Genomic DNA, 12,063 nt, shown 5'->3' on the forward strand with positions numbered 1-12,063 from the left:
GGGATAGCATCTCACAGCTCTGAATGGGACAACATAACTCCACACTGCTCCAATTTGGGCCAGAAATGTAGTGATACAATCTCTCATAAACTGTGGATGGTAAAAGCAGCTGGTGCTGGGCCCTTGTTCCTAACACATGTACTAACTATGTCATTTCAGCAGTCATGTCCCATGTTAGTGTTTGATTCCAAGTGCATTTCTATCCTTACTTTAAAGTAATTTATGTTATGTACTACGACTAACTAAATCACATGTAAAACTTTCCCTATTCTAGCTAGCTCATTGACAGTGGAAGAGTATGTGTAGGTGGACTGGAGTAGAAAATGAAATGACAGCTGGCCCCTGTTTTGATGGTGTTATAATAATTGCTTGGGTTGCAGGATGCAGATTAGTAAAACAGGAGCCACATAGTTACACTCGATATAAGCAGTCACATGGTCCAAGTGAAATCTGAACGGTCAATTCTTCACTTGCATGTGAAACTTAAGTTACTTTAGAACTAACTTAAGATCTGAAATGGTTTGAAAGGTATTTGGTAGAGATGGGCAATAAAGAACTATTCCATACTTGCACTCCAAACAATCCCACTCTGTTTGGGTGTTTTTCCCCCACATGCGTATTTTCAGTTTTTGGCCCGGTACTGTAAGTAAAAATGCCAGAATACCACAAGCAATGATTCACATAATAGTTTTGATTGACTCTGAAAAAGTAAGTACTGGACAAGTAAGCCTATTCCCTGACCAGAGTGGCTTGGACAAGTTCTGCCCGAGTCACAACTTTCATTTTTATTGTTCGTACTGTAGTAGCATAGGCCCTATTTTAGAGATGGGAAAACTGATGTTAGGCAAGTCACTCAGTGTGTGTGGCTCAATGAGTCAGTGGCAGACCTAGGAACACAAGCTAGTTGTCCTAACTCCTGCTTCTCATCTCTATTAGACCATGCTGCCTCCTAAGAAAACCCACTATTTGCATGTTGTTAGACATTTCTATATAGGAAATATGCATTACCATGGGACTTACAACTATTATAATTAATCTTGGTCATCACACTTGATCATAGGCCCACAAAAATGTAGGGCTGGAAGGGACCTCATGAAGTCAACAAGTCCACCCCCTGCACTGAGGCAGGACCAAGTAAACTTAGATCATCCCTGAACAACTGTTTGTCCAACCTGTTTTTAAAACCCTACAATGCTGGTGATTCCACAACCTCCCTTGAAAGCCTATTTCAGAGCTTAACTACCCTTATAGTTACAAAGTTTCTCTTAATGTCTAACTGAGATCTTCTCTCCCCCATATTAAGCCTATTACTTCTTGTCCTATCTTCAGTGGAAATGGAGAACAACTGATCACAGTCCTCTTTATAACAGCACTTAACATATCTGAAGATTGTTATCAGATCCCCCTCTTCCCCCCGCCCCAATCTTCTTTTCTCAAGACTAAACATATCCAGTTTTTTAAAGAAACTTTCCTCACAGGTCAGATTTTCTAAACATTTTATCATTTTTGTTGCTGTCCTCTGGATTCTCTCCAACTTGTTTCCATCTGTCCTAAGGTGTGGTGCCCTGAACTGGACACAGTACTCCAGCTGAGGCCTCGGCAGTGCCAAATAGAGTGTGAAAATTACCTCCTTTATCTTACATATGACACTCCTGTTAATACACCACAGAATGGTATTAGCCTTTTTCACAACTGCATCACATTGCTGACTTGTATTTAATTTGTGATCCAATATAATTCCCATATCCTTTCCAGCAGTACTGCCACCTAGCCAGTTATTCCCCATTTTGCAATTGTGCATTTGATTTTTCCTTCCCAAGTACTTTGTACTTTTCTTCATTGAACTTTACTTTATTGAATTCAGCCCAATTCTTAAATTTGGATTTTGAATTCTGATCCTGTCCTCCACAAACCCTCCCAGATTCGTGTCACTTCAAGTTTTATAAGCATATTCTCTACTCCATTATTCAAGTCATTAATGAAAATATTGAATAGTACCAGACCCAGAACTGACTATTGTGGGACCCCACTAGATATACCTTCCCAATTTGATAGCAAACAATTGATAACTATTCTTTCAACACAGTCTTTCAACTAGCTGTGTGCAAACCTTATAGCAATTTCATATAGACCACATTTCTCTAGTTTGCTTATGAGAACGTCATGTGTGACATATCAAAGCCTTACTAAAAATCATGATATATCACGTTTACTGCTCTCTCCCCAACCCCATCCACTAGGCCAGTAGCCTGGTCAAAGAAGGAAATTAGGTTGGTTTGGCATTTGCTCTTGACAAATCCATGCCGGCTATTCGGTATAATCCTATTATTCTCTAAGTTCTTACAACTTGGTTGTTTAGTAATGTATTCCAGTATGTACGCAACTATCAAAGTTAGGCTGACCGGTCTATAATTTCCTGAGTTCCTATTTTTAATGATAGATACTATGTTTGCCCTTCTCCACTCCTCTGGGACCTCACCCATTCTCCATGAGTTGTCAAAGATAATTGCTAATGGTTCCGAGATTGTTTCAGCTAGCTCTGTAAGTATCCTAGGGTGAACTTCATCAGGCCTTGCTGACTTGAATACATTTAACTTATCTAAATATTCGTTAGCCTGTTCTTTCCCTGTTTTGGCTTGTTTTCCTTCGCCCTTGGTGTTAATATTAATTGTGTTGAGTATCTCGTCACCATTAGCCTTTTTAGTGAAGACTAGAGCAAAATAGACATTCTATACCTCAGCCTTCTTAATGTCATCAGCTCTCAGCTCTCCTTCCCCATTAAATAGAGGACTTACACTTTCCTTGGTCTTGCTCTTGCTTCTAATGTATTTAAGGAACCTCTTCTTAGTGTCTTTTATGTCACTTGCTAGGTGTAACTCATTTTGTGCCTTAGCCTTTCTGATTTTGTCCCTTACATGCCTGTACTATTCTTTTATACTTCTCCTTAGCAATTCGTCCATGTTTTCAATTTTTGTCAGATTCCTTTTTCATTTTCAGGTCATTAAAGAGGTCCTGAAGAGCCACATTGGCCTCTTACTATTCTTCTGGTTTTTCCATCTCATTGGAATAGTTTTCAGTTCTGCCTTTAATATTATCTCCTTGAGAAACTGCAAGCTCTCCTGAACTCCTTTTTCCCTTAGATTTTTTTCTTCCCTTGGGATCTTACCTACAAGTTATCTAAGTCTGTATTCTGATTCTGTTGCTGTCAATCCTTCCTTTCCTTAGAATCATGAAATCTATCACTTCATGATTACTTTCCCCCAAATTGCCTTCCACCTTCAGAGTCACTACCGATTCCTCCCTGTTGGTCAGAATCAAGTCTAAAATGGATGTGGCCATGGGTGTGGGGTGAACTGCCTGTTAGGGAAGGCTAGCCTATGGCTCCACCCCTTATGCCTGAAGCCACGCCGCACCTGCCTCCTCCTTCGCCACTGTGGAGCTCCCCCTCCACTGCAGACGGAAGAGCCCTGCCCCACCCTACCCCAGAGCTGGGCCACCCTGAGTCACAACAGGGACACCCTGGCACCCCCAGCTGTCCGAGAGTCCTGGCCAGCAGCATCAGCAGCACCAGCCGGGTGGCCCGAGCTGGACGTGGCCCCAGCTGCCCTGGAGTGGCAGCCATGTGTGGCCCCAGGGTCTGCCGGCAGCCCCAGCCGCCCCATAGTTGGGGCTGCGCACAATCCCAGGGCCCACTGGTGGCCCCGGTGCAGCAGCCCCAGCTGTGCCAGAGCAATTGTCATGCACGACCCCGGCGACCCCAAAGTAGCAGCCCCAGCTCCCGCTGGTGGCCTCAGCTCCCGCCGGCGGCCCCAGCCGCCCCAATGTGGTGGCAGTGCACAGTTCCAATGCCCGCCAGCGGTGCAGTGGTCCCAGTGCCCGTCAGCAGCCCTAGCTGCCCTGGGGTGGCGAAGCGGCACCTGGGCAGTCCCAGCAGCGCCTGGGAAGTTTCTGCTGCAGAGGCAACAGGAGGGGGCAAGGCTATGACTGGCTCTTTAGGAAGGCTAAGCCTTCCCCCGCCTAAATTACCCGGTGCCTATAGTTGTGGCTCCTGATTACCCTGGTTACTCCACATTCTGAAATAAAAGTTGTCCCCAATGCATTCTTATTGGGAATTTTGTGTTTTTTCATATTACTTTTTCCATAGATGCCTGATTGTTATCTATTGCCACAAACAATGATGGATTGTTATCTATAACAATTTCCTGTGTTAACGTCCCTATCTGGAAGTGAGTTATAAGCTACTGGTTCTCAAATCTTCACTGATGTTTCTTTTGACTACAAGGAAATTATTTTGCTTTCACTTAGAAGTTCAACCAGACACTTTTCTTATATCAACTGCTCATCTTTTAACATACGCCTGCAATTACTCCATGCTGCATCACAACAACTTCTGCTTTATTTGCAGGTTCCCCCATTTACCCATTTCATGTGTCATAAGTCAGTGTCAGTTTCTATCCCTTGATTATTTATAGCAGAGATATGAAGATTTTTGTCACACTCCTCATATTTTAAAGGGGCTTCACTGGGCTAAAACTCAGAACTGTCACAAATTGATTTAGTAACTTGATACTACCCTATACACCTTTCCATGGCCTAGGGCTCCCTCTTATGCTTTTACTGACTTGGTTCCAAGACCTTGTGTTTACTTTGTGCTGCTTTCAGGAGCACATGTTGTGAGGAGGGAAACACCTAAACCAGCTTTTTAGGTACATCAACCAAGTGGTCAGACCTGCTAATGGCTCATCAAGAAGGATCTGCTCTCTCAACTGCCACCCCTGCAGATTTCACCAAGAAAGCACATACACAATTGATTGACCAATGAGAAATAGCCACCACGTCACGTGCATGGACTCTTCCAGAAAGCCAGGCATAGCTATAAAAGGGGGAGAATGATCATTATCAGTTGGCTTCTCTCTCCCCCCAACTCAACACCTGAAGAAACATCTGGACTTTCAAAGTGGGGAGAGGAATCCCAGGAAGGGAAGGTTGCCCAGCTTGCATTTAAGAAAGTGCTGGTACCAGCTAACGAGGGTGAGACATTGCTAATACAAATACTGGCAGTGTGTAGAACTTAGACTGCGATCTTATGTTTATTTCTTTGGTAACTACTATTAATCTCTTTACAACTGGCACTTATAATCACTTAAAATCTATTTTCCTGTGGTTAATAAACTTGTTCAATGTTTGTTTTTTAAACAGTGAGGTCTCGAATTGGAGTGTCTGGAAATCTTAGCTCAGTAACAAAAGCTGTTGCATGTCTTCCCCACAATGAGGGGGGGGAGCAGACTTATTAATATAATTTGGGGATTGACTCCTTTTGGTGCAGTTCTTACAAACTGTGTCTGTGTGTGGTGGGCTAATTGGCTGGTGCCTCTTTATTGTTGGTTCATAAGTGGCTAGGCAAGGCACTCATATAACTCAGTTGGTGTGTCTCTGCCTGTAGATGGCTGTGTAAGGCTTTGTCTACGCTACAGAAATTTGTCAACATAAGATATGTTGACATTCAGCCACCGCTATAATTACGGCGGTGGCTGACGTCCACATGGCTCTCCTTGGGTTGGTGGAGTGCGTCCTCACCAGGACCACTTTCACCGACCTAATGGGCAGTGTGGGGAGCTGAGAGAGCCATCCTCTCAGCTCCCTGCAAGGAGCCCAAGGCTCCCGGGCTCCCTATGGGCTGCCCCCACCACCACTCCTGATCCCAGCTGGGGCGCGGGAACTTCCCCACTCCCAGGCTGGGAGCTGGCTGCAGCAGTGAAATTCACAAGTTTGACAGCCCCTCCACCACTCTAAGGGAACACAGTGTGTACACTGACACTATCGCCCTAGCTCTATGCCTCTCGTCTAGTTGGTTTTGTTTTGTCGACAAAACAGTCATTGTCATGTGCACACCAGGACTGTTTTGTTCACAAAACTTCCTAGTGTAGATGAGGCCAAAGTGTAGCTTGCTGACAGCATCACAGAGTGAGAGGCAACCCAGGTCAACATTTATGCGATCTAGCTGGGTATGGTGCTTTGCGTGCTGTTGGGCTAGGTGATAACAGCACCTGGAGGGGCTTGCTGTTTGTCACTAGCAAGGCACTGCGAGGGACAGCCCAGGCTGGAGAGTGAAGAGGGCAAGACATTCCCACAGTTTTCAGATTGCGCCTTGGGGAACCCCTTCACACTGTTTTTATGTCATTTAGGCTTCTACCATGCTACATCTTTCTGCCACGTAAACATTCTTTCTGTTAACATGGTTCTAACAGGAAAGCATTTTAAGACACTCTTAAAATCTGGTTAGAAAAAATTATGCCCCATCCACAGTGCTGGCACATTTCTAAAACTGATGTTCTAACAGGAAAAATTATAAAGTTCTAGATGCACTTCACTATGGATATTGACTACAGCTTATTTTACACAATGCTTATGGGTTTTAAACAAAGCTAAAAAGGCTTCTTACAAAGATGATCTCTGGGTCACTGTCTTCTTTTTTAATTTTGGCAACTTTAGATTTCTTCAGAAACATTTGTTGGCTCTCTATTTCAGGAAGAGGCACCTGCAACAAGGTATGAGAATTGGAAGCAACAAGTTTGGAGTTAGTTTTAGTATGCCAACAGCACAGATGTTGCAGCACACCATATCACCCACAATTAAAAGTAAAATCATTCTTCAGAATGTTACACCTATTCAAACAGGGTGGTATCCCGAACATTTGAGAAATCTTAGCATTATTTAAAAACTGTGCATTACGACTTTTGCCTTTTAGGTAAAAATGCCCAGAAGATGCATATTTTTTTATTAAATCATGTCCATGAGATGCACACCAAGGTGCTGAAATATCCACAGTTCAATTCTGGTTCTGTTTCTAGGGCCAAATTTTCAAGAGGGCAGTGTCCATTTTGCAGGCACCATTTCCACTTGCAAAATTTGTTCTTGCGACTGAATTGTGCGCGCAAATCTGGATACTTGCACCCTTAACTGCCTGACTGCAAGTGGAAGTCCATTGTGCGCCATTTGCACCTGTCAAAATGGGTGCCAGATATCAAATCTTCTGAAAATGTGCACCCGTATGTAATCCTGCCATTCAAATGAGGTCATTGTACAATAATCAAATCAGCATACACTAGCCATCTACCTGATCACACTCTGTTTATGACCAGGAGTCATTTAGCACCAAGAATGACCATACCACATTAAACCAATAGTTCATCTAATAGTGTATCTTATCCTCAACAGTCATTTCTGCTAGAGGAAGGCAAACAATGTAGGGCATTAATGGTCAAATGAGCAATACTACATCATTGAACGTGTTTGGGATGGAGGGAGAAGGCATAGGGAAAGTGACTTTTTTCCTGACCTTCTGCAGGTGTTCAGTTTATGCTCTGAAGCATGAAGACTGATAGCACCAGTACAATTTTATTCCAGTCAGTTTAACTGCTGATGTTATTATTACTATCCCTTATTGCTTTTAGATATTTTATTTCTTCCGGCGACCATAAAGAAATACTGGGCAAGCAGAATTGTAGATGTTGTTACTGCTATTCTATTTTCAAAACTGCATAAGCCTTCCATTCGAATCCTGTTTTCAGTCACTTAATTTTCTCAAATATCCACCTTTTGGAATGAGATACCACAGGGCCAATCTCTATGCAAAGGGGAGGTGGTTTTCTTTTTGTGGGAGGGGGGTGATAGAAGGCAGAGTTCTACACTAATCTGAGCAAAAAATGGTTCCAACATTTTTTATTTTGAGAAGAGTAGAAGGGACTGTCCCATCTTAAACAAGTCACGTGATTTTTGGAAGAAAAAAAAAGTAGTATCAAAGTGCTAAGGGATAGCAAGTTGAAAGGAAGATGTGAGTGAGAGATCTGAGACTGGCAGTGAACTCAAGAATCTTGTTTCTTGGGTCTGGTCATAGCCTCTTACCTTAATATTATAAGTCATTCCTTTCAGGACAGATTACTAATAACGTTGCTCCCATAAAGTTCTATTAGTTCATTGCCAGCCTCAGATCACTCATACCTCAGTACAATGAACAAAAACACAACACTGGTTTTTTCCTCATCCTCATAATCATCTTCTTTAAGCAGAGAGATAACAAGAAATGCTTATATGTTATATATACTGTTTGTGTTGTGATAGAACCTAGAGGTCAGGCCCCAATGTGTAAGAGAATGCACAAACCTTTTAGGCACCATCCCTGCCCTGAAGAGTTTCTATTGTAACTCATGTTTAAAGCAAGCAGGAATTAGTACTTTTCCGGTTCCCTTCCGCACCATCTAGTGCTAGATGTTATTATACCTGCTTTTTGAGTGGCTCTCCATCTTAATTATTCAGAAAGTAAGATCTTCGGGGCAGGGACTGTCTATTTTTGTGTTTGTACAGTGTCCAGTACAATGGGACACTATCTTTCATTGGTTCCCTAGGCACTCAACACAATTAGCAATAATGTTTAATAACATACATAGAACTTTTAAGGTAGCCATACAAACACGTGATGCAAACATACTTTCACATGGGTACTCCACCATCCCTTTCCATGCATTCTTGCAAGCTAAACTTAAACTCACTGATCATGGAAAGCAAGTTAACAAGGATTGCAATTATCAAAGCAACTGCAAAGATTTTATTTCAATGAAAGTTAATGAATCCGTTTTAGAGTATTTTTCTTTTCTTATGGGAAGTGCACCATCCAAATTAATAAATACACAATATAAATCCATGCAAGGTACCTTAGGAAGGAGATCAAAACAAAGAAATAAAGTGATATTACACCAGTGAAACTCTGTGATCCTTTACCTTCTCCAATAGGGAAACAGGACGTATTTGTCGCTCATGAGGTCTTGCCTTCTTCTGGGGAGTAGCTCTGTGCTCTGAGATATCCCATCTTCTAGGGCCTTTTTTCTGTACATGTTCTTTTCTGCTAAATTTATCCAAACACAAAGATGGTGGAGCCGGTTCTCTATGGAAAGCATTTCTCTGACTCACTGTTTTCTGAACATCTTCCTTTGCCTTAAAGAAAGGAAACTGTCAGTTACATCATAATCACTTCTCTTTTGGTTGGGTCATTTAACAAGAAAGCTCACACGCTATTTTATCCCATAACACTTGAATTATCACAAAGTTTGACATTACTGACAGCCTGATCCAGAAACAACTGAAGTCAATGGAAAAATTCCCATTACATTCAAATGGGCTTTGCATCAGACTTTTAATGTGTTAGTCAGGCTTCCTCTGAAAGATGAAACACTACTTCATTCTAAGGGCAAAATTCTGCCATGTACAGATTTGAGGTAAATAAATCAGTGTGTGTGGCTTATCTTTAATTCCTTTTCTGCATCTGCTAGTTCACAACAGAAAATAGTTATCCAAATAGTTTAGTTACTCACTTTTATTAATAGAGTTCTGTTGCTGTCTCCACACTGAGCAATGGACTGTGGTTTTATTAAAACAGATTTCTTAAAAAAAAAAAAAATACATGAAATTCAGGAGTTTACAGCTATTTATGCATGTCACAAAATCAGTCAAGACTCACTGATTGACTGTTCTTACCAGTTTTCATGTTCACACTGGGAACTCTTGAGTTTAATATCTTTACTAATTCCATTACTGAAGTGGCAGGAGGCATTCACCACAGAAATAAGTTATAAATAATCTCTCTAAATATTTCTTCCCCTCCCATCCTTATGAAAGTCAACTCACCTTCTGGCATCTGCTCTACCCCTAGAATGAGACTTTCTAGGGCATCTCTAGCGAAATAAGGAGTTTTATACAGGATTGACTCTGCTAACTGTTACATTTCAAGAAGGGAGCAGTGGCTTTTGAAGAAGTGTGTTTATTTAAAAAGAAAGGGGGGGATTGATCAAGGTTAAGCCCCAATTCCATTCCCCAACACCAAGTCATCACAGCACACTCTGAAGCAAAACAAGCCTTCATAAAGGCCTGGTGTATTGTTCGACATTTCCTGCAAAGAATCTGGTGGTCAGAATTCTAACTCAAAGGCCAGCCAGCAGCTGGCTAGCCAAACAGACAATAAAGCAAGTGAACATAACTTCTATTTTCATGGACTATCCAAGTAGAATCCTCAAGCTCCTGTAGCAAAATGGAGAGCAGTTCCCCAAGCAACCCCTGCTTTTCATAGACTGATCAGTAAATGCAGTGAATTTTTTCTCTAATCAGCTACAATAGACTATAAAGAAACAGGCTCAAAACTCTATTTATTCCACAGCAAACCTGACCTTCCTTCAGTGGCAAGGTGCCTCAATAATGGTACTCTGGTGGAAAATCTATAAACACCACAGCCACTTCAGATAAATAAAATACTGAGGAGCAGGGAATTGTGCAATAAATCTATTAGCTGGTTCTTGTTATTTTGTTTCAGTTACCAGTAGATAGCTAGTTAAGAAAGTTGATATTTATACTGTCATCCTCACATTAGAGCTAGTACCCCACTTAGATGAAAGGGGCATTTCACACCTCTCAGAGTTATTGTTTCAGGTTGGCTGCACGCTCAGAACACTACTGATTTCCGCTTGGTCAACACTTAAGACTTTTTGTGCCCACTGAACATAGAAATAAATGTAATGTAAGCTTAGATTATGGAGCACAGTTTGGCAGCCAATTTATCTTGTGTCTCTTTAGGAACGAGTAGACAGTTAAGTACTTATATGCACACACTGTACAGTATGTTGCACTACTGTGAGAAATTTAGTAAAGCTGTGGTGACAAATATTTCCACCCCACGCAATATCTTTGGGGAATCACTCTGTTGGGGGAGAGGGCAAGATACTCACCCCAGGAATATAGACAATTCCAGAGAAGTTCTACTCCCTGGAGGGGTCTTGCATACAGTCATTCAAACTGGGTTTTCCAAAGACCAAGAGCCAACGAAAGGGCTTTGGGCATAAAAGGCTAACTTTAATGTGACGCGGCCTTCAATTTGAAACAGCAAATGGACAGGACCTTTGGTTCTAAGGGTGCTCCAACCCTTGCAGAAGAGTTGGAAGGGATGTTGCCTAACAGACTCCCCATGTGAAGATGGGAGATTTTTGGTATGTTTAACTAAATATGTAGAAACTTTTATTTATTTATTTATTTAGGTCTCATTGCTCTCAGAATAAATGTCAGAATAAAGAGAGCTGTGGCCAATGGTAAAAACATTGTGCTTGCAGAGAAAGCACCACACGGGCATTGGCTTTTTGGCAGACTTCCTTGATGGCCATATCACAATACATGGCAGGGGTCTGTACAGTCTGAAAACCCCCGGTCAGCAGGAAGAGAGATGCAGGTCTCTACCCAAGAAAAGTGATGGCTGGAAGCCAGAAACCTTAAGTGAATGCCTTCAAGGGATCACAGATGAGAAATACAGATGCAGTTACCCTGAAACTGTGAGCAGTACTGCATAAAGAGTACATGTTTGCATACAAATAGTTCACCAGCATGCACTTCTATTATAGGTGTAACATGACAGCAGTCTGAATAGGCAAATTCTTCCTCTCCTTTAATATTGGGTAAATGTATATCTAGCTAAATATTCTGTATTAAGTATCTCGGACCCAATTTCTGTCTTCAGTATCTCTGGCATAAAACTGGAGCAAGTCCATTAAAATCAATGGACTTATTCTGAATTCTCATTGCTGTAGGTAAATATAGTACCCTGCCCATGAAATGTAGGAATACTGGAAAATAATCACTGTATCCAAGAAGCATTTTAAAGAGTTATAATGCAATGCTTTTCACAAAATGGACTGTGACCAAAATATTTTGTAACTTTCTTGACAAATGGAGTCGATATACTTTCCTACATAAACTTGTCACCTGGAGGAGTATGGCTCCAAATTTAAGCGCATTTATTCAAGCAGCAGCAACAACAGTAGTTTTCAAGATGATTCAAAATTGATTTTCAATGCTTAAAATACCTTAGTATCACATAAGACAACACTACGGCTTGTAAAGATTAGTTATGTCATAGTTAAAATGTTCCGTTTCCTTCAGTACAAAAATTACCACTACACTCTGGAAACAGTAAAGATTTCGCAAGTCCTCTCGTCCACTTTTCTGAAACCTAAGTGTAAGACTAAAACT

At 41.5% G+C, this 12,063-nt stretch overlaps 1 protein-coding gene across 1 annotated transcript in view; it reads right to left on the reverse strand.

The window, feature by feature from the left end:
* MORC1 (MORC family CW-type zinc finger 1) overlaps positions 1-12,063 on the reverse strand; it is an 82,121-nt gene that overhangs the window by 25,871 nt on the left and 44,187 nt on the right. The window contains exons 18-20 of the mRNA XM_067546393.1: positions 9,369-9,437; positions 8,755-8,991; positions 6,443-6,538 (exon numbers count right to left, since the gene is read on the reverse strand). Coding sequence (XP_067402494.1) covers positions 6,443-6,538; positions 8,755-8,991; positions 9,369-9,437 — 402 coding nt within the window. The remainder of the gene's footprint in view (positions 1-6,442; positions 6,539-8,754; positions 8,992-9,368; positions 9,438-12,063) is intronic.

Source organism: Emydura macquarii, unplaced genomic scaffold (assembly GCF_026122565.2).
Source record: "Emydura macquarii macquarii isolate MOO-44397 ecotype Brisbane River unplaced genomic scaffold, CSIRO-AGI_Emac_v2 contig_1119, whole genome shotgun sequence".
Classification (NCBI taxonomy): Eukaryota; Metazoa; Chordata; order Testudines; family Chelidae; genus Emydura; species Emydura macquarii.